A 22,798-nucleotide genomic window follows, 5' to 3' on the forward strand; every position below is an offset into this window, starting at 1 on the left:
ATTAGATAGAAGGATTTATTGCGGAGAGTATCGCGGAGATAAACAGATAGAAAATAAAGGATAGCCTCGAGAGGGCCTGGAACCTATTCCAACGGGCCCCAACTGTCTCTGGCCCAGGGTTTTTATAGAGACACCAAGGGGTGGAGCAAAAGACCTCCCCCCAGCACAGCCAAGTGCAGACCATCTCAGACACCTGCACTCAGGCCCGTGGTCCTGATCATCCTCTATTCGGACCTGCTGGGTAAAGCCGTAAGGAACCCGAGAATGGGCTCCCACAGTCTCCCCCCGCCATGATGGACTGTGCCCTGGGGCTGTGAGTCAAATAAACCTTTCCTTCCTTAAGTTGCTTCTTGTCAGGTGTTTGTCACAGCAGGGAGAAAAGTCACCATCCAGCATGTCTCAACTTCCTGCCTTGTCTTAGGACACCAGTCTGGTCCGATAGCCAAGAGGACCTTCCACTGAAGATCCTTAGACTGACCATTCGTGAGAGAGCTCATCTCCAAGGTCACAGCTGCAGGGGCCAGAGTTCAGGGCTTGGACATATCTTTTGTCCTCTTTATGACATGTTCATTGCTTTATGGCTACCTGGCTCTCGGCCATTACCTCCTCCAGAGCAACAGTATTGGACTCTGCCTGCCCCACAGTGCCTGCCCCACAGTGCCAGGTAGTGTGTGCTGAGTGAGTGCCCCTCCCCCATGCTGTTCACCATCCAGGGCCAGCCTTTCTGTCACCTTCCTTTCTCAGCATGAAACCCTGCGTCCATGCTGATCTTAGGCACCATGGGACACACACTGTGGGTGGTCTAGCGCTTCAACTTTACAGTCTTTTTGTTGTGTATTTTTGTGTGGTGATGGTTTATGATGATAGATGTGCCTCTGGGCTCATGCATGGGAGGTCAGGGGACTGCTTTGGGTGGTGTTCCTCAGGGATCATCTACCTTTTCTTGGAGACAGGGACTCTCACTGGCCTGAAAGTCCACCAATTGGCTGAACTAGCTGGTCAGAGAGTGGAACCTCCTGTCTCTGCCTCCCGTGTCGCCATCACTGGTATGGTAAGCATGAACCTCTGTACCTGGCTTTTTTTCATGGGGATCCAAACTCAGGTAGGTCCTCACACTTTGGGCTGAGCCATCTCCCTAGCCCTCCCGTGTTACAATCTCATGTTTTAAGCTCTACTGCCACTTAGGAGGAACGAGGAGGAAGGCAAGAAACCTGTCCCTCAGTGTGTCCCCATTCCTGGGTCTGGCAACCCTCGCTGCTCATGAGCAGAGTCCTGTGTGTTAAGTGGGGCCGAAATGCAGTCCTAAAGGAACCTCGGGCAGGAAGAAATGACGGTAGGGAGTCCCGCCACCTCTGTTGGGTCGTGTCAGGGTACATGTCTGAATTAGGGTAGTCTAAAGTCCTCCACATTCTGAATTGGGGGTCACTAAAAGTGCCTAAATACTTCCCTGGATTTCACATGGTTAATCAGGGAAATCCTTCCTGTTAAAAAAAAAAATAAAATAAAATTGCCCCTGCCTTTGAATGGGGGAGTCTGTGTTTTCCACACTTGCTAGTGTGCTTCTGGGAAATCAAAGCATTTAGGAAGTGCAGATGTGGCTTTGGGGAAAAGCAGCCATAATGCTGTGGTCAGAGCCATCTGGTGAATGGATACCTGGAGGTCTGCAGAGTTCATGTGGTCACAGCTTGTCTCCCCAGCAGGCATGGCATTTTAGCGTGCGCATTGATGTGCTAGCCAGTCACGGCGTGCGAGCTGCTCTTGTCTGATTCTGCGCTGCTGGTTTTTTTTTTTTTTTTAAGCCTTCCCCCCCACCCCCGCCCTTTAAAATATTAAACGTGACCTCCATCAGGTTGTTTTATCTGCCAGCTGGAAGAAAGTGCCGGTTGGGAGAGGCTGTGAATATCGAAGTTAATCCCGGCTTGCTGTCACCCACAGTAAACTGTGGCTGGGCAGATGAGCCGAACCGGCTTGAAGTGCCTTGGCCACAGAGTACTTAGGATGACTTCCATAGGAAGGCTTCCCTTAAAAGCAAGGCCAGGGGGGAGCTGGGGAGCCCACGTCCGAAATAAGCATGCAAGTATTAAGCATGTGGCACGCTGATAAGCCGAAAACCCGGCTAACCTGTTTTCCCCAATCTTTGCTGGTTTTGTTCTTGCCTGGCTCTGAGGGGAGATGCGCTGTCAGATGGATTAAATGACATGGGTTGTGCTTCTTCAGCGGAACAAGGTTTGTTTTCCTCTGTCTTGTCCTTCCGCAGCTATGGAGAGTCTCGTCTTGAGGTGTGTGTGTGTGTGTGTGTGTGTGTGTGTGTATGTGTGTGTGTGTGTGTGTGTGCATGTGTATGTCACAACGCAGCAGTCCATAGAGCCGAGGTGTGTGTGAGTTTGGTGGCTGCTTAGCTGACTAAGGAGCACTTGGATACGGTTGCTAGGTTTCCAGACCGGGAGCCTGTATCATTACTCTGTGGATTTGCATAGATGATGGATGGAAGGAGATGTTTTCAAATTTCTTAATGTAGTATTATGTGTGTGTAGGGGGGTGAGAATGTGAAATCCAGGCTTATTTTGACTGATGGTTCTTTGAGAACATACCTGTTTGGAAGATACCACCTGCTGGGAAATAAAATAATTCCGACCCGAGAGGTTTCTGTTTGCCTGGCGTCTTCACTGTGAAATGTGCTACTTCCGATGAAACAGGCAAGGTTATCTGAAGTGAGCCGTGGGAGCCTTTGTGTTCACTGAGAGACTCTCTAGCAGGTTGTCAGGAAACCCCAACCGGTGACCTATTTCCTTGAATTTAACGGGATAGATTAGGGCTCCCACTGTGGATTCCCCCTCTATGATCCTCTCCAAGGAAAGGGAGAAGGATACTAGAATCAGGCGGCCATCACACAGCTGTCTTCGGATTCCCACAGCATATTTTCAGGACAAGTAGTTCAGCAGGGGTGGGGGACAGAAAGCTTTGGAGACACCGTGGCTTCTAAGCAGATGGTCTGTGACCTGGCTGGTGGGGCTCACCTTATTCTTGTTGCCCTTTTGGGGGAGTGGGGTAGAAAGACATGTACATTTGTGTAAGTATGGTGTGTGTGTGTGTGTGTGTGTGTGTGTGTGTGTGTGTGTGTGTGTGTGTGTGTCCACCCAGTCCTTGCACTGGGCTGACGGCTCTATCCGGTTCTATCTGGCTCAGGCCTGTCTGTGACTGGGTTCTTAGTTCCTGCCTGCCTGTTTGAAGGCTTTGGTCTAGTGGTTTGTTGTGGTTCTGTGTTCGCTGCCTTTTCTCCCATCCAGGAGTTTTCTCCCCCGTCATAAAGCAAAGCTGTGCCACCCGAGTGACACCTTTTTTGGTGACGCCCCTGTGCTGCAGATGCATTAGGTGGGGGTGATGTTTTAACTGGGGGGTTTCTAACTGACCTGGGTGAGTGCCCCCTTCAGGTCTGTCGCCATCCTTGGCCTGTCCTGTGCTGTGTGCACTGAGCTCCTCAGGCACTGTGGGTTTGGGTCTAGTAGGATGTGGCAGCAGGCCTTGGCCTTCTGTCTTGTGTGCATTTCCATGTGATTCATCTTCGTGGTCCCCGTCTGTCCACGTGCACTCCCGTCCACGTGCACTCCCACGTGCCTTCTAAGCAGTTCTCCATCTGTTCCAGCTTGCCTCGTCTGGTCTCCCTTCAACCAATCAGAATGCCGCTCGAGTGAGGGATAGGTGAGGACATGATGTGTCCTGCTTTGGTACTTCCTTTCCAGGTCATCCAGGCCATGACTGCAGTAGACATATGTGGCTGCTGGGAAGTGTATGTACAGCACCCCTCCTCCCTCCTCCACACACACACAGAGATGCCTTTGAGGTTTGGATTGATCTGGAGCCTTTCCTGGCCTGTGACTTTCAGGTCCTGCATGCCCTGGACGCCAGAAGCTCCAGGGGCATGCCACTGTCCCCTACCCCTCACCCTGTGGTCTCTAGCCGCTCCCTTCAACATGGAACAGTTGTCTCTCTGGCCACAGCCTGTCGGAAAGCGGCCCCTTTTACGGCAGATGCCATGCAGCATACCCTTCCCATCCTCAAACTCAGACATGACTGGATGTGCCTGACTAGCTGTTTAAAGGTTCCCGCGGCCCCTCCCCCACTGCCCTGTCAAAGGCCAGTGCCTGGGGTGGACTTGGCTGGGCACCCACTGGAACTGTCATAGCAGGGTGTCCTGACCTGTAGACCCAGCGCTGTTATCCGCTGCTGGCTTCCTCCTCTGGTCACTGCCCACTCCAGAGTTCCTCTTGCTATGGTGGGGGTTAAAGAGGTGATGGACAGCTCTCAGTAAAGGTCTGAACCAGCAAGCAAGCCTTGTGTCGTTTCTGTGGAAGGGGAACGCGTTTCTGGGAAATCCTGGAAAACGAGACACCTGGGAAGGAAAAAGTAGGTGGTGGCTGTCAGACAGGGCTGCCCACTCGGGCTTGGGTCTTCATGAATGTCTGATGTCTCATCCAAACCCTGTCCAGGATGGCCCGCACAGACCCAGACTGTTTCTGTCCCTGAGAAATTTACAGCGCTCTGGCCCTCACTCCCTTTCAACCATAGGGTCTATGGCCCCTTGGGATACCTCAACTTTGTGCATCTACTGGGACTCAGAAAATTCATGGAAGTCTTGAAAGCTAAGATAGTCCTGAGAGTGTGGTCACCCGGATTCTGGGATGAGCGTCTGTCTGTCCTTGTTCTTGCCTGTGTAGTGTTCCCCCACCATTACTCGGGCTGGCCCATTTTTTCCCAGCCCTGCCTACCTATCATCAATCAGTCCAGCCTTACCTGAGGCCCAGGCTGGTCTGCAGTCTGTCTGTGCTCTCTCTGCCTGCAAGCTCTGCCTCTGGCTTGAGTCCAAGGGGAGAGCAGCATCCTCTGAGGCCAGAGGCTGGGTGGGGGGATCTTACACAGAGTCCAAGCAGCCTCCCGCAAGGTTGTGCTTCGCCTTGGGTGGGCTCCTGGATCCTGTCTGGCCTCCTTCATCTTCTTGTTCTCTTAGACTGTCCTGGGCCCTGGGCCAGCAGGTAAGTCGAGGGCAGTCAGCAGGTACTAGAACTATCTATCTCATCTTAAGAACTTCAGCTTCAGGACTTTGCAGACAGAAGCTCCACAGTTGCCATAGGTAGGCAGGGAGAAAGACTAAAATCCACACAAGGAGCCGAACTCCAGGGGTATGGAGTGTAGGCAGCCTCAGAGAGGGGGACCAGTGCCCCTCCCCCATCTACCAGACATGCAGTGGGCTCCTCCGATGCCCAGACTGCATTTGGAGTCAGAGTCTCACTCTACAGCACAGACTAACCTAGAACCCATGATGTAGTCCAGGCTGCCCTCAAAACTCATGACAGTTTTCCTGCATCAGCCTCCCTGGTGCTGGGACTTTAGTGCTTTTTATCCGATTGGGATGGGAATGTGCTGTCTGTCCACTCACTGTCCACTCCCCCCACCACCACCACCCCCATCCTACCAGTGACCAGTAGAGGAAGGCTCCTAGAACTCAGTCCTAGCCATGCGTGAGAGCAGGAGGGGGCTGTGGACAGAGGTCTGCCAGATCAAGTGGTCCTTAACCCTTGCTAGTCATTCTCCTGACCCCGCCCCCTGCAGGCCTCAGATCTGCCTCAGCACAGCCCACACCTGTAGGCCTCAGTGGCTGGCAGCAGATTCTCTAGCAACGGCTGGCCACTCACCTGCAGCCTCGGCCTCCTTCATCTCAGGCAGCCCCTCGATGCCATGCCAGCCTGGGAAGGTAGCACAGGTGGTCTTTCTGTCCTCCCTGTCACTCAGATCCGCATCCCCCTCTCAAGGATTTGGCTGAGTTTACCAGGATCTTCTGCCTGTTTTGTCCCTCCTCGGCACACACTTGGCTCTCCCAGACTCCACTGCAGATCCTGTCAGCCGTTCAACTCTCAGAGCTTAGGCAGGGACCAGGTCTTCCAGTCAGAGGATCCTTTAGTTGCTTCCTCAAGGTTTTTGTTCCGGGGATGTTGAGTCCCGGGAGCTCAGCCTCCTCACTGGGAGTGTGCATAAAGCTCTGGCTTGTGGGCTACTGGCCTGAATCCCAGCCTCCAGCCATAGATGCTGCCTTGAGCTTCTGCTTGGGGGTCCTCAGGAGCTCAGTGAAAGTCAGTGAGGCAGGACAGCCTCTCTCGTTCCCCCCTCCTCTTGTTCCCCTTCCTCTTCCTCCTCCTCTTCCCCCTTCTCCCCATATTTCCCCCTTCCTCCTCCGCCTTCTGTTTTTTCTTCCTTCACTCCCCTTCTCTGTGTGATTTGCCCTTTATGCTGGCATCACACCTGAGGCCTGTTCTTTAACTCTGCTCCCCTGGAAGGTTGAAGAGACTCACTCCCAGGTTCCCAAGGTTCTTACACAGCCAAGCATGGTGGGCTCCCCCCTGTAATATCAGCATTTAGGAGACCGAGCAAGGAAGAGTGCTGTGAATTCTGGCTAGCCTGACTGTACCGTGAATTTTAGGTAAGCCTTGGCTACCATAGTGAGACTCTGTCTTTAAGGGGGAAAAAAAAGCAATCTAGTTAAGTACAGTGGAGAAATGGCCTCGTGTAATTGAAGGAGTTCTGGTCCTTGCTGCTCACTGGTCCTGAGATCCTCATAGGGTAAGGGAGTCTATGGGTCTCCACTGAGCATGCAGGGCACCTGGAGAGGAGCCTTGGCTGTAAAATTCCCCCGACCCCAGCAACCCTGGTGAAAGCTGCGGAGGTGACCTCGGTATGACCTTCGGGACTGACAGGTGGCGGTCACCAGCATCTCTTTCTGATTTGCATTCAGTTCCCTGGTCCTTATGACCTCAGACGTAGAAAGAACTGACACAAGACACAGAGACAGTGGAGTGTAGCTCTCCTCGGGGCTGGAGATGTGGTTAGATGCCATTTTCTGTCTAAGCAGAGCCCTGAGGTTTCAGCTCCTGCTGATCCTAAGAGGGTCCAGCCTCAGGGACCTTCCAGCCTGCTCAGAGTTAAGATCCAACTCTCCACCTGTCTCAGCTTCTTGTTGCTGTGACGAAATACTCTAACAAAAAGCAGCCTAAGGAGGGGAAGGCTGTCCAACTCACAGTTCAAGGGTACAGCCCACCATGGAGGGGAAGTGGAGAGGACAGGCGCCTGAAGCGGCTGGTCACGTGGGGCCCTCGATCAGGAAGCAGAGTGACGAGAGCCCCCTTTCCACTTTCAGCAGAGTGGCTTATCTCAAAGAAATCAGGGAGCCGGTTTATCCCAGACTAGATTCAGGCTCAGGCTCTGTGTTTGCTGTGCTCAGCTCCTGGGCTTTGAAACAGCAGCTTTGGAAGGAGGTGTCCCACTTAACCCTGGGCTAGATATGTACCAGGGACCAGCTCTGCTTGCTCACTGCTCCCAGCTCCTGGGCTTTGCCCTGAAGAACTGCTTGGCAAATAATTACCAGGCAGCTGGGACACTAGTCCTGACTCCAAGCTTGCAGCAGCATCCTGAGCATAGTTTATAAACAGTCTTGCTAGAATCCCAGAATCCTTGTAAGCTTTGATCCACCCTGGCTCATCACCTATGCCTTCCCTGGTAACATGTCCAATGACAGGCCTGGATGTGGCTACAGTACCCAGGTTGGCCCCAGCTGAGCTGGTGCCAAGAGAGGCTCTTCCTGTGCCTCTCTGTGAGGACCCTCAGCCTTCAGTAATCTAGGGGAAGCCTATGTTCAACACCAGAACTTGAAGACCTTCCTTCATAAAGCCCACAGGGCTGCTGGGTAGTGGAGCTGAAGAAAAAGATTGGACCAAGGACGGGAAAGGATGAGATTCCATCCGGAATTGTTTGAGTGATCTTGGACCAGCCACGTTCTCTCTGGGCCTCGGCAGATGCCCAGCTCTCCCACTTCACCCCTCACAGCTGCACATTGGAGACTCTCTGGGTCAGAGCTGAGCCCAAATGCAAGAGGGATGGGGGCAGCAGAGGTGGCAGTGGCGGGGAGTGGGGGGGGTAGGAGCTCTTCCTTGTGGTTCTTTATGGCGGTCCAGGTATGTCGGCCCTGTGGATGGGGCTGTGGGGTAGGCAGGATGCCTGTGGTGGTGGAATTAAACAGAGCGAGGGAAGGTTTCTAATTCTGCTCTAATAAGCAGCAATAGCAAGACTTCACGGGGCTGTAGCGAGAGGAGGGAGGGTTCCCCCGTGCGTGTACTTCCACGGGGCTCACTCCAGCCCAGCGGAAAAGAACAAGTCAGAGCTCAGCGAAGTGGCAGGAGCTATCAGAAGAAATGCAGGGATGAGCAGTCACTGCTTGGTTTAGCAGCTCTATTGGGTCCTAGCTTCTGAGGCAGCCAAGCCAGGCATGAGAGACTCTCATATCAGTATCCCATCATCCCCCGAGGCCATGGCTAAATGGGCTTTGCTGGCCTGAAGATGCCAATGTGGCTGATAAAGAGCCCTCAAAATATTTTTTGCTTCCTCTAGACCAGACCCACGAGATGTCCATCGTCATGGTTCTTGGGAAGAGGCTGGTGTCACATGATCTGGAGGGGTAGAGATCTCTGCTGGAGCAGCAGGGAGGGTGTGAATGAGTGAGGAGTCTTTTGCAAATGGGCTTTGTCCAGTTTGTTCCTTGGTGGCCCTGCCCAGGCTCCTGGGAGCCAGTGAGAAAGAGCCACTTCTAGCTCTGGGAAGTTCCCAGAATCAGGAGGTTGCTTCTGACAGAGCAAGAGAAACCTACCTGCAATGTCAGAGGCATGTTCATCAAAGCAGAGGCTGATCCTCTGCTCAAGGCCACCCTGGCCAAGACCACTGTGGTCATGTGGTGTGATCGGCAAGATCTCACACAGTGGGAGGTTCCTAGAGGGTGCCATGCAGGCCTGGGAGGACCCTGCACTCCTGTGGCAGGAAAGTGGCTTTCTGTGATTTCCTGAGCATGGTCTTACTGATGGAGAAAATCCTCCAGAACGTGGGGTGGGGCAGCCAGCTGATGTATAAGCACTGTGTCCTCGTCCCCCATCCCCTCCTCCCAGCATGGGGGGAGTTGAGGTTAAAGTAACACTTAGCTCTGGGGTCTGGCTTTGTTCAGTCCCGTCCAGAGACCTGCCTTCGGAGTGACTTGGTCTCCAGACTGCTAATTCCATACCCCTTGAAGCTCCATCAGCATCCTGGTTAAATGCTGGCTGCTGTGTTTTCTGTGTAGCTTGAAACCTGGCTGAAACACTGCTTAGAATTTTAGAGAGGAATAAACGGGGGGGGGGGGGGGGGGGGGGTCTGTTCTCTCCTTCAATCCAGGCCAGCAGCACTTTCTCTTGTTGCTGGGGCAGGTGCTCAGCCTGGCTTTCCTGCTCCTCCAAGCCGCTGTGTCTACCAGCTCTCTCCCTGCCTGCCTGTCTGCTCCATCAGGCTCCATCAGTCTGTGTTCTGTACTGTTCCCAGCCAAGACAGTGCCCAACACCCATGAGGCTCCAGGGACTGCTCATTGAATAAGGTGGCAGCTCATACCATAGAGGAAGGTCCTCCTTTCTCTGTAGACTGTTCACAGAATTCTTTCCTCCATGTCAACATGGGTGACTTCGCCTAAGGAAAGCCCTGGTCCTCACTGGCCAGACAGGCATCAGCATGCCTTCTGGGGAGATGGCTTTGGCATCGGCCCATCCAAACTAGTCACAGTGGCCACCAACATTCATTTTCCTTTCTTCTCCTCAGATTGGAGAAAGGCCTGGAGGAGCGGTGAGTGTGTCAGGAATACTCATCAAGAGTAGACGAGATGGCTCAGAGGGTAAAGGAGCTTGAGACAACCTGAATTTGGTCCCCAGGTCCCCATGATGGAAGTAAAACCAACTCCTAAAAGTTATCCTCTGACCTTCACATATGCACATGGCATATGCACGTAACTTTAAGAAAAAAACTCCAACCAGATCTGGAAGAATAAAGAGAGGCACATGGCAGGGCTGGAGGGCAGAGGGCTGTGAAGCTGAGCCAAGCCCAGATCTCAGTGGCTTTCTTTTGTTTTAGGTCAATAGCTAGTTCTAGGCCACATGGTCACACGAAAGCCTGCCAGGCAGAGGAGGGTGCTGTGCCAAAGAACAGGACAGAATGGGACAGGAGAAGGGCAGGTAACAAATGTCAGCAAATACAGCAGACCAAAGGAATCTACCTCAGGAGCTCGATGAGTTCCAGGAGTTGACACCCGGCCCCTGGGAGAGCTCAGGGTGTGGGCCCCATCTCTTGCCTCTGGTCTTGTATTTGCTGCATTATCTGTTTGCATCAAGAGGCCGATGGGAGGGACTAGGAGATGGCTCAGTGGGTAAAGTACTTGTCACACATGAATAAGGACCTGAATTCCCATCCCCAGAACCTGCCTAAAGCCAGCTGTGATAGTGCATATCAGTAATCCCAGTGCTTCTAAGGTGTGCTGAGAGGTAGAGATGGGAGAGTCCCTGGAAGCCTGTGGGCCAGCCAGCCTGGTGTATGCATCAGTGAACAAGAGAGCCTGCCTCTAAGAAAGTGGAAGGTGAAGCTTGACACCCCGGGGTGTCCTCTGACCTTTATATGTACATCTTGGCACATGAACATGTATATATACACACAAATGCATTCAGAGGGGGATAAATGAAATGTGTCCTATCATTAAGCACCGTGTGTCAGTTGTTTCAGGGGACCTCAGTTGCCCACGGTCTCAGCCACATGTGGGCCTCAGCTGTAGCCTAATACAGGTTTAGTAGGATCTGCACTGAGCCCTGTGGCACCTCTCCTACGCTCCTGCTGTGGAAAGAGGCAGGCCTGTGTTTCCTCAGCTCTGCCATCCTGGGGCACCAGCTAAACCAGCAGCCAGTGCAGACGGAGGGAAGGAAATGTTCAGGAGTGCAGATTTCAGCGCTTGCAGGAACTGTCTTACTGAGTTCAGATAAGACCTTTAACACTGACATTTATTCTTTTATAATGATTCATTTAAATACAAATACATGAATCAAGAAAATAATGCTTATTACATGACTATTATTAAAAGTGATCTTGCCACGTGGAGTGGCGACGTGAGACACGTCCTCCATGGTATCCCCCAAGTGGGGGATGCCTGAGGTTAGAAATGAGGGCATGGGTACATGATGCCTGGTCCAGTGCCTGGAGATCCTAGATGCTGTGATGTGATGGTGTAGATGGTTGCTGACCTGTGGTCTTGGAATGTTTTCATTTCTGATGGTGGGAAGCCGAGCCCTTTAATAGAAAGCAGGGTTTGGATTTGGGATGTTCTCTGGCTGGCAATCTGTCTTCCAATCTCTGTTTCTCTCTAGACCTGGGACTAGAACCCAAGACCTTGTGCATACCAGGCAAGTGCACTACCATGTTCTAATACATATGTAATCAAAGTGTCCTGGGTGGGCCGTCCAGCACAGATCACAGTGTGTTGGTGTTTTCATGCAATTGTAGCCACTTCTTATTTACTCTCCAGTGGAATGTTGTCTCCCACAAAACTACCATGACAGTCGCTTGACAGTAATGCTTTTGGTCTGTGCCTCTTTGTGTTAAGCGAGATTTTTGATAAGGCAAGATCATGTTGTTATAAATATTTCATCTGCTTTCATCCCAGTCAAGCCTATAACGTGCTGTGTTCTAGAGATGGCAATGATAATTTTAAAACTTTTAAATCACATTGATTTATTTGTTGATGTGCTGTATGTGTGGATATGTACATGCCATGGGTTTCATGTAGAGGTCAGAGGACAACTTGGGGGAAATTGTTTCTCCTTTCGCTACCTGTTTTCTGTGGATGGAACTTCATGCCCGGTGGTCAGTGCTTTTACCTGCTGAGCCATCCTGGCCCTAATAATGATTTTTTTTTTTTTTTTAGCAATAAAAATTCATTTCACATCCCAGAAACAGCTGTGACTCCAGGGAACTGTGGATGTCTTCCTCTCCCGAGCCTCCCCGCTCCTCCCACTCCTGGGGCTTTCATCAGAGGTTAAAGCATTCAAAGCAGAGCCTACCCGAGTCATTTGAGAAACAAAACTTACTGTCTAGCATCTCAGAATAGGCTCCAGTTCTGGATGCTGAGGTTGCCGTGGCAACGCTTCTTTGTTTTGGGGAAGCCACAGACACTATCCTATGAACTGCAACAGTCCAGATGTGGAATTTTGCCTCTGGAGTGGGGGTTGGGGTGGGAAGCAGGGACCATCCAGCACAACTGGTCCCTGATGCTCTCTCTATTTCCTTCAGAGTCATGACGTCATTGGTATTCCCGTGTAGCATCTGTGTAGGTCATGGACAGTGAGAGCTTCCTTCCTTATGTCATCTGGAAAACCAGCTCCGGGAGGTTTTCCTCCTAGTTAGCCATGCCAGGCTAGGTGGCCCCAGACTTCACACAGAGCACAGAAGGTAGGGTTGCTTACTAAAGATTGGTGAGGCTGGCTGACTGGCCAGCAAGCTCTGGTGATCTGTCTCCACCACACAGCACTAGGGTTTTAGATGTGCATGCACCGTCGTTCTTGGTCTTTGTTTGTTTATTTGTTTGTTTTCTTCTCATGCTGAGGATCCCAACTCAGGCCCTCATGCTTGTGTGGCAAGCATTTTTACCAAGTGAGATGTCCCTATCAACTCCTACAAGTCACTCTTCAATTGGCCAAAGTGGAAGAACAGAGAGCTCAGCAGATGCCTAGCACAGGGAGGGGATGCCACAGAGTTGCAGTGTCCTGTTGTGTGTGCCTCATGGATCGCACACACCCACGTTCACTGTCTCTGTAGGTACCTCTGCCTGAACAGGCATGTCTTCCTCAAACCCAGCCACAGGGAGTACCTCCACTGCCATGGGTGGGATGTGGTTTGAATTTCTCTCTCAAGCCCTCAGGTATCTGGAGCTTGGACCCCACAGTAGCAACGTTAGGTTTTAGGGCCTTTAACAAATGGGTTCCCACCTCTCTCCAGCTCCCTGCCTTGTGAGGTGCCTTGTGAGGTGGTCTTTTCTCCTGTCTGTCCACCATTTTACAATACCACCTGCCGTGAGGTCCTTACCAGAACCCGGCCAGTACTGGTACCCAACCTTGGAGCTTGCTAAATGCTGGGCTGACAGAACCCTTTTTGCTTATGAGGTTACATAGTCTCAGGCATTTCATCCTGGCCATAAAAGGGAACTAATACTTCCGTCCACCATGACTGTTTCTTGCTATCAAAGAAGGGTCTGTGCCTGACCCCACCTCTCTTCCCAAGCAGTCCCGCTTCCCTTCGATATTCCCGGATGTGTCTACCCCGACCCCTCTGTAAACCTGAAAGTCTGCACCCCTGGGACTTGCAGCTCTGCCTAGCACCCATGCTGCCTGTAATGACCATCAGAGAGACTCAGGCTCCTCCATCCCACAGCTGAAGAAAGATCTGGAAAGTGGAAAATTTTTTCCATACCTGTCAGCCTTGACCTGAACCAATTTTCAGCTATTTATAGTTATTTGTTATTTCTAGTGTAGTTATCTCTGTCTTCCGCGGGGCTCTACTCATGCCAGCCGTGATGGGATGCCGCCCAGACCCATGGGCTGTGTGACATGACAAGCAACATGTCACAGAACTCGGGTGACACACAGATGCTGACGCACCTCTGGTTTCCAGGGTTGGCCCTATGGGTTTGTGTTTGTTGACTGAACAAAAGAGTTCTCTAGAAATAATCCCGGGTCTACCTTCTAGGCCACACAGGAGAGTGCCTTTCAGGATGGTATTGCAGGAGAGTCGGTTAGGTTTTGCTTTAAATGTTAATAGGGAGCCAGAGTGAGAATTTGAAGTGGCTTCAAAGACCCGAAGGTCAGAAGGGGACTGCGGTGATTCCCCCCCCCCCCCCCCCCCCCCCCCCCCCCCCGCCGCCACTCTGCCCCGAGGAGAACACAATGTTCTGTGAGGCCGAATAGGCCCTGTGAGCGCTGGGTGTGTCTGGCCTGCACTGACTCATTGTGGATGTAGGCGTCTTCCTCACAAGTCCATGGTCATTTTTGTTCCTCTTCTCTTCCGTTCCCTCCCTTTCTTGTCCAGTTTGTTTATCAAATGTGCTAGGGGAGCCTGAGGGCTCCCCTCACAGCCCCACTGCAGGGACTCGTGGCCTCTGTGAGAGACTCCTGAGGCGCTGCTATGCTGCCCCTTAGAGTCCCTGCCCTATGTGCCCCTCTGCATTGGTGGCCTCAGCACAGTCCCATCCACCCAGCCAGCTCAAAGCCCCTCATTCCGATGTCATCTGTGATGCGCTGAACGGTGGACCCCTAAGCCCTGCCTCCTCAGAATGGGGCCTTTCTCTGGAAATAAAGTCGTCGTCAAGGTCATCAGGCTAAAGTGGGGCATTAGAGTGGACCCTTGTCCTACAGATGGGGCCGTATGAGCACAGGCACACGGGGACGTCACCTGCGGATACAGGCAGAGGCAAGGTGAGGCTCTTGTGAGCCACGGATGGCGACAGATCTGATCACAGAAGCCACTCGAGCCAGGCACCACCCTGAGTTCATCCTCCTGCCTGAGGAGGGACGCAGAGGCCTCCCCTGGAACCCGGGGGTCGGGTGCAGGAGCCCCTGCGCCAATTGCCATTTTGACTTCGCTTCCTGGGCAGTCAGTATGGAAGAACCAGTGTTGCTTCCTCGGAAGGCAGCAGACACTTTCTTTCTCTGCTCTGTCTGCCCCCTCCCGGTGGCAGTGCCTGACTTATGTGGGGCTGAAATCCTGACCCGAGGCCGCTTTGTTTGTGTCGTGTCCTGCAGCAGCTTCCCGTCCCCACTGCCCTGGCCTTCGGTCTTAGTCTTTCCTGGGTGACCCCACCCTGAGTTCTCCAGAAGGCCACCTTGTGCCTCAGCTCCCCAGTTCCGCTCTGCACCTGTCCTCTGAAGGCTTCAGGGGGGATCTGGGGTTGGCACCAGAGTCCTTCAGGAGTATGGAGACCCTTGCAGCCCCTTCCCGATAGCGTAAGAGTCCTAGTCTTATCCAAAAAGTGGCCACCACTTGTGGCCTTCCAGCCTGGGAGACTAACAGATGGCGGGGATGGCTAATCTGAAGCCCAGCCAAGCAGGGTCTCAGTGGAGAATGTCAGGCTCAGGGCCCTGGAGGCAGTGGATGTGTGGCTGGAAATGTGAGCAGACTCTGGGGGAGGTAGCTGGTGGCTTTGAGGGGTGAGTTTCGGGGATCCTCCTGTCCCTGCTTCCCTGGCACTGAGATAATAAGCACACACTACTGCACCCAGATTTTTGCATAGGTATTGGGGATTGAACTCAGGTCATCACGCTTGTCTGACAAGCGGCTTTCCTGGCCGAGCTGACTCTCCAGCCCCAGTATTCAGTGCCTACTGAACCAATGAGTCTCAAGATGGACCTCTATCACACCGGAGGTCAGGGGCCATGTTTATTCATGCCACGGCCCATGCCCACTGCTTTCTTTTTCAAGTTCTCTGGGCATTGTCTCTGTGGTGACTGCTCTGGGCTCACTCAAGCTCAGTGTGGACCCTGCCTGGCCTTTCTTTCCTGTACAGTTGCCTTGTCTGGTGAGGAGGCCAAATGCCAGGAACCATAGCTTGGAATCAGGAATGGTGGCTCTTCTACTGTCTGTGGTGGGCTGTGGGTCTAATGTAACCATTTCAGGGATGGCTTGGACCCCCACATGAATAATATGCTCTCTGGATCTAATGGAGGAGGGAAGGCCTTGGTACATTTGGGCCATGGTAACAAAATACCATAGACCAGTAGCTCAGATTCATTTCTTGTAGCACTGGACACTAGGAATAAGATAGGGTGCTAGCAAGCTCCATGGGCTACCGTCCTGGGCACACTGACACCACTCAGGAGGCCCACCCCAAGACCTAAATGCTTCCCAAGGGTCTCATCTTACAGCGCTGTCATATTATGAATGGCATTCAGTTTGGGGGAATAAGGGCATGGCACCCAGTCTGTCACAAGGAAAGGTCCCTCATACACCCCAAAGATTCTCCCAGCTCACACATGACTTTGCTAGGCCATTTCTCTTCAGACCTCAGTTTTCTATCTGATGGCTGACCTGGACATCAGCCTTGCCCTGCATAGTAGAATGTTCACAAGCATGGGGGCTCTGCCTTGGGGGGGGCTCTGCCTTGGGGGGCTCTGCCCAGACCCAGTCAACCTGAGTGGCTTCCTCACTGAACCTTTGCTTTTTACTCTGGAGCTCCTGTCTCCCCAGCCCTTCTCACTCCCCCTCCAATTTCCAGATGTGCTGAATAGCAAGATGCCCAGTGGCGTTGCCATAGTAACAAAAGCTGACCTGGCTATCTGAATGGTGCCCCTCTGAGGCACCTCTCCCTCTGTCTTCCAGCTGACAGAACCCAGGAAGGAAGCGGAAGAGAGTAGGTAGGATCCTGAGCTGGGTTGTCTCAGGAAATGCCTGGGGGTGGCGACTCTTCCCAAGGCCCCTTGCCTGGCTCTGCTTGCACTGTCAAATCGAAGTACAACCCATTGGGGACTTTCATCTCCCCTTAGTTCTGGGGCTCAGAAACACAGGTGTGGCAGGGTGGCTCCTTTGGAGGCCTGTCCTTAGCTATGGATGGTGGCTTCATCCCCCAGAACCAAATTGTCCCATGGGCCTGTGTGTCTACCTTATGTACTGGATTAGGGTGACAGTGTAACCCACATAATGACTTTTTCCATAAATAAGGTCACATTCTAGGACATGAAGGTGAGAACTCCCAACACAGGAGGGACTTGTGTTTTTTTGTTTAGTTGTAGGCCCCAACTAAATTTGTCTCTTTGGATAAAAGGACACAGAGATTTCCCCCTTACAGACCATTTGGAGCCTTGATTCTGTTCCTGCTGGGACCATGGCAAGACACAGATGGCACAGACCCCACAGCCTCCAAGGTGGGCATGGGGGCTGGGTTTGCACACTGTGGCTCTGAGCCACAGAGAGTTAACTGGCTTGGAGAGGAGGCCAGCTTGGTGCAATTAAGTCTGCGATGCTTATTTGCAGATTTTTTTTTAACACCAATTTCAGTCTAAAAAGCCTGCTTCTCACCAAATAAGATTTCTGATGAGAATTTTGATTGAATTCATATGTTGTGACGCAAGTTCAGGTACAGGTCGGGCCAAGAACACACAATTATCCCACCTCTTGTTTCAGAGCTGGTGATTGAAGGCTGGGCGGTAGGGAGACATCTAAATCCCCATCGTAATGTCCTTCCACCGTCAGGGCTGTGCCAGACCTCGTTTGCCAGTGTTTTAAAAGCATTCATCCTTCACAGCCTGTTTTTAAGAGGACAGGTTGGAGGAATAAAACCATTAGCAGATACGGGACTCATTCATTTTTCAAGTAGAAATGGGTATAACAGGGCTTCGGGTTAAACACGGCGTGTGGCTGGGGGCACAGGGTTTACAGACCCAGGGCCTGATTAGCACCCTTCATGGTCTACAGCCTTGAGCAGACCCTGCTTGTTGAATGGCCTGGCCCTGCAGGGCTCTCACTGCCTGCAGGGGACCTGGAGGGGCTTCATGCTCGTTTGCAACCCTAGGGTTGAGGGGTGGCTGAGCTGAGCTGTATCACATCCTGGGGGCCCTGTGTGCAGCTGCCTTCTGAGGGGAACTCGTGACTCCCACAGCCACATTTCTTACTGTAGCCTCTTCCCACAAGCAGTGAACTCTGGGAAGGCTGGATTGTGCATGGCTGGTCCTCATTACCTATCCAGAGCCCTGGCCCACAGGGTGCTCATATGGCCATACAGGATGAATGGAGAGGATGGGTGACACTCTAGTTAGGTTTCTGCTGCTGAGACAAGACACTGACCAAAGCCAATGTGGGTAGAAAAGAGTTTATGGCATCGTGCCACTCAGATCACAGTCCATCACTGAGAGAAGCCCGGGCAGGAACTCAAGGCAGGAACCTGATGGCAGGAACTGAAGCAGAGACTGGGTACTCGTCCTGGGGTAGGACCCTGCATGGTGGTGGCTCTTGGACTGGTTCTCTCTTCACGGAGACTCTGATTGGCTGCTTTCTTGATTTAAGAATTTAACATTTTAACTTCTGCTGGGAGGTTTCCTGGACTCTATTGGGAGTCATTCTATCTCTCCAGCCACCTATTCTTCCACCCATTTTTTTCAGCAACTCATGCACCCACCCACTTGCTCACCCATCTAACAACCCTCTACCTACACATATACCCATCTACCTACCTTCCCATTCTCCCACTCAGGCATCCACCTCCACCTGCCTATTCACTCACCCACCTGTCCACCTATGTAGCTGCTTAACACCCCCCCCCACACACACATACACATACACACCCCTCCCCACTTATCCATTTACCCATTAACCCACCCACTCATCTTACCTACTCACCCTTTACTATCTTACCTACTTACCTATCTACCTTTCCACCTGCCCATCTACCCATCTCCATATCTGTCTACCCACCATCCCACTCATTCATCTACTCATCCATCCATACATGGACACATCCACCATCTTATCCACTCAGCCACCCATCCATACACTCACTCACCTACTCACTCCCCACACCCATCCATTTATCTACCAATAGTCCTACTTACCCACCCCCACAAACACATCACCTCATCTACCCACCCAGTACTAGCAGACTAGCACTGTGTTGAGAAAGGACAGCAAAGGTCACAGGAAATGAACTACCCACCACAGAGAGCTCAGGGAAGGCCTTATAGAGGGCTGAGTCTGGGCATTGGGAAGAACGAGCCACCTGAAGACTGTTGGATGGCCTATTCCAAGCCCCTATAAAGGGCAGAACTTTCAAGAGATATCCTGGGCCCACAGACAGCAAGATGGCTGCACGGTCCATGAGAAGAAGTAGGAATGTTAGGCCACATCGGGGTGCCAGGTTCCCTGAGTCTTACAGTCAAAAAGCAAGGCCTGAATTCTGTTCTATGGAGGTTTTAGCAAAGATGCCACTGTAAGTTACGTTTGTGTGTACATGTGTGCACATGCATGGTACACAGATCAGCCATGGGTGTCATTCCTCAGGAGCCATCCAATTTGCTTTTTGAGAAAGGGTCTCATACTGGGACCTGGCACTCTCTGATTAGGCTCAGCAGATAGTGAACCCCAGGAATCTTTCTGTCTCTACTTCCCCAATGCTGAGATGAAAAGTGCATACCATCATATATATATTTTAATGTGGGTTCTGGGGATCAAACTCAGGTCTACACACCTGTGTGTCAAACACTTAACAGGCTGAGCCATTTCATCTCCCCAGCCCTGCAATCTACATTTCTAAGATAAGTCCATTGCCTGGGGTGTGGGGTCTTGCCTTTAGGGGGAAGAGGGGAGCAGAGCTTCTTGCTGCTGGGGATGGCATATGCTGGATCATATCTGGGTGTCTAATGTTGTCTACTGAGTCATTGATCAAGACTTAATGAGGCAGCAGGCTCTGAGGGGTGCGTGTCAGGCATACAATTAGGTACCAGCATCATGTCCCCCACCTACTTGGCATAGCTGAGGTCAAGCTCAAGTGTGCTAAAAGCCCACCACACAGTGCGGTACAAATGTGGTGGCAGTTGCTATTGGTGCTGCATGTGTTCATGGCAGTGAATTTTGATGGCCCCATCTGAGATGGCTTATGAACAGGACAAGGAGCAGATGCTTATGGTGGCCTTCGACACTCTTTCCCAATAGAACGCAGGCGGGGTACAGCCTTCCCCCTCATTTTAACTCCTAGCACATTTGGGCTGGGATGGAAGCCGTGAAACAGAAGTCACAGCGCATTGTGACTTGAATCATTCCCTTTCTGAAGAGTGCTTTGCAATTAGCCACAACTCAGGTCGTCCACTACGTGCAGAGCAGGGGTTTCCAGATGGGGTGGCAGAGGCCTCATTGACAGCCTCAGGCACTGGTTAGCTTAGATCTCAGATCAGACTTCATGAGACTCAGGATACTGAAGTGATGTGTGTGCAGCTCTCAGGAATGACTAATGGCTGTCACTTCCTGGGACTCCTGTTCTTGGCCTTCTGAGGGATTAACTCTTTGAAGCCGTGGCATTGTCCTTATGTGGGGTTCCATCAGTTCTTGTTGGAGGATGTCATATTGTGTGTAATTAGGTGCCCTGTACTCGGTGTTCCCTGAGCAGTGGGAGGCAGCCATTGTGCCCTGTGAAGTTGAGCCCAGGACCACAATCACCTGCTGGTGCTTTCCTGGGCTCTGAGCAGATCAGCTTCCCTGAGGTCTGTGAAGGATAGCAGGGTCTTTATGAGGAAATGAAGCTACTGAGAGGAAGGTAGGACTCAGCAAGGCTCAATGTTGTCACTGAGTATGAGGCTTACAACTTTCCTGTGCTCAGGAGGACAGGAATAAACAGGAAGCTCTGTCTCCAGCCTGTTGGTCAAGCTCAGATGCTTCTCTAGCCTGTGGCAAGTGGTATTGTTTACCCTCCAAACAACTGTATGTGGGTGCTGCTCACACTGTCCATATCCTATGGGAGTCCAGCCCATCCACTGTCAGTCAGGCTCAGAGTCTCCAGAATCCAGTGAGGATTTTACACTGCAGCCACCAGCTCTTGAGAGTGGACCCTGGCCTCTCAGCCCCACTGCTGGGGAATGCTCTCTTCTCTGCATCCTTGTGGTTATAGGCACAGGCTGCTGCAAAGAGCCTAAATTGTTTGTGATGGCTATAACTCCAAACCAGATCTGACTACCCCATCAGACAAGAGGCCAGTGACAAGGTAGCCAGCAGGCAGAGCAACCTGTGAGGATTCAGAATACTGAGTGATGCTGGAGGCTGGGAAGGCAGGCAGAGCTAGGCTGGGGTCAGATGGACCAGCTGTGCTTGGATCTCAACCCCTTGATGGGTCTCTGTATAAGGTCCTTAAAACAATCTCAGTCATCAAATTCATCAGGAATTTGATGTCTTTTTTCAGGACTGTTGAAGTGTTCTGTAAAATATTACCTAAAATGAAGTATAGACTCACACCACACAGAGGCAGGGAAATGGGCTATGTGGGTCATGAGAGCAGTGTAAACAAATATAAACAAATGCTCAGTGTGCAAGCCAGTCCATCCACCAATTCCCCATCCATCCATCCATCCATCCATCCATCCATCCATCCATCCATCCATCCACTTATCTGCCCATATAACCACCCATCCATCTATACACCATTCTGCTCATCATATATCTAGCCAACTAGCTATCCACCTATCTATTCATCTACCCATCTATCATCTACCCATCTATCCTTCCATCCATCCATCCATCCATCCATCCATCCATCCATCCATCCATCCATCCACTTATCTGCCCATATAACCACCCATCTATCTATCTACCCTTCTATCCATCATATATCTAGCCAACTAGCTATCCACCCATCTATCATCTATCCATCTATCCATCTACCCATGTGTCATCCATCTATTCATCCATCCATCCATCCATCCATCCATCCATCCATCCATCCATCCATCCATTCATCTATCCTTCATCCAATCCATATAGCCAGCCAGCCAACTGGCCAGCTACCTATCCATCTATCTATCAGTCTACCCTCATGCCCATATAACTGGCCATCCACCTATTCATTCACCCTCCACTCACCTATCCATCTTTCCATTCATCAGCATCCACCTGTCCACCCTGTCACCCACCCACCCACCCAGCTCCCTGTCCATCTGATCCATGCATCCCAATCATCCTTTCCTTTTCTTCTTTACTATTTTAAATCTGTTTTAATGAGCTTGTCAGATCCCAGGCCCCATGGCACTGAAGGAAGCCTCCATACCCTCAGAAACAGCAATTTATCTGCCTCCACTGCCCCCTGCCTGGCTGGGAACATGAAGGATTTGAGTGTAGCCCTGGGTCCTGCACTGGTCAGAGGGTGGTCCTCACAAGGGCCTACACTCCACTTACCCACCCCTAAGGAATCTTACTTCCTTTCCAGCCAGTCTGGAATTTTATCTACATTCTACATGCCGGGGACATGATTCTGAAGGTCTTTCCAGGCCCTGAGCCCTCCATGTTGACCATAAGCTTCTGCATGTGCGCCAGCATGCTGAGCTCTCACCTTTTTTTGCCTTGAGTTTGCAGCCTATGGTGCAGATGAATGCCAGGTTTGGTTCCATCCTGACTTGCATATTGGCACCAGGTGAAGAGACCAGCTGAACCTCTGCCACAGAGCAGGGGCAAGAGTTGTGAATGGAGGGATTCTGCTGGCGTTGGCACAACACACCAGGGACTCCCTCAGGAGCTCTGCAGCATCCTGGGAAGGTGAACTCTGGATCCTCTGTGAGTTTAAGTTCCAGCTTCCTGCTAGGAGCCATGAGCCTTGAGAGAACTGTAGGGGTAGTCCAGGGTTGTCATGAGGCTGGAGTGGTCAGCATCTAGGTAGAAAAATGCCTCTCAGCCTGTTGGTGACTGCCACCATCCTGGTATGTATATCTGTATGTATATCTTGGGATGTCCCATCTTGAGAAAAGGAGGACAAGCTTCCTAACAGTGGAGAAGGTGACCATAGCTTGTGGAGAGGCTCAGGTTGGACAGTTCATGGAGGAGAGTCATAGGAAGGTAGGCAGGGCCAACTCTGGTGTTCAGCCCGCAGGCTAGAGGATCTTAAATGTGTTGGTAGATGTGTTGGCAGGAGCAGATGTGTTGGGAGGTCATGAGTAAAGAATAGATGGCTGGCTAAGGGAGACCCTATCTAGAGGAGGTGGGCAGAATTGGGAAGGGAAGAACTGAGGTTTTCACATCTTCTGTGACCCAGACAGACTGAGGTTGTTGCTCTAAACACCAGCTTTTCTGACCTGGAAGCTATGGAAGCAAAGCTTACTCCCGTATTCTGGGCCAGTTCTTTCCATGAGGAGCCAGATTGGGGTTGGGAGGGGACATACTGCAATGTGAGCTGTTTTTAATTAGCCCTCAT

The 22,798-nt window shown here is 51.7% G+C and overlaps 1 protein-coding gene across 4 annotated transcripts in view; it reads left to right on the forward strand.

The window, feature by feature from the left end:
* Positions 1 to 22,798, forward strand: part of Shank2 (SH3 and multiple ankyrin repeat domains 2) — a 470,619-nt gene that overhangs the window by 164,056 nt on the left and 283,765 nt on the right. Inside the window, exon 1 of one of the 4 annotated variants that reach the window (XM_076555936.1) lies at positions 158 to 2,226. The exons of the other annotated variants lie outside the window; for them this stretch is intronic. Coding sequence (XP_076412051.1) covers positions 2,199 to 2,226 — 28 coding nt within the window. The 5' untranslated portion in view covers positions 158 to 2,198. Of the gene's footprint in view, positions 1 to 157; positions 2,227 to 22,798 lie in introns of those variants that run through there. 4 annotated transcript variants of the gene reach the window in all.

Source organism: Peromyscus maniculatus, chromosome 1 (assembly GCF_049852395.1).
Source record: "Peromyscus maniculatus bairdii isolate BWxNUB_F1_BW_parent chromosome 1, HU_Pman_BW_mat_3.1, whole genome shotgun sequence".
NCBI lineage: Eukaryota > Metazoa > Chordata > Mammalia > Rodentia > Cricetidae > Peromyscus > Peromyscus maniculatus.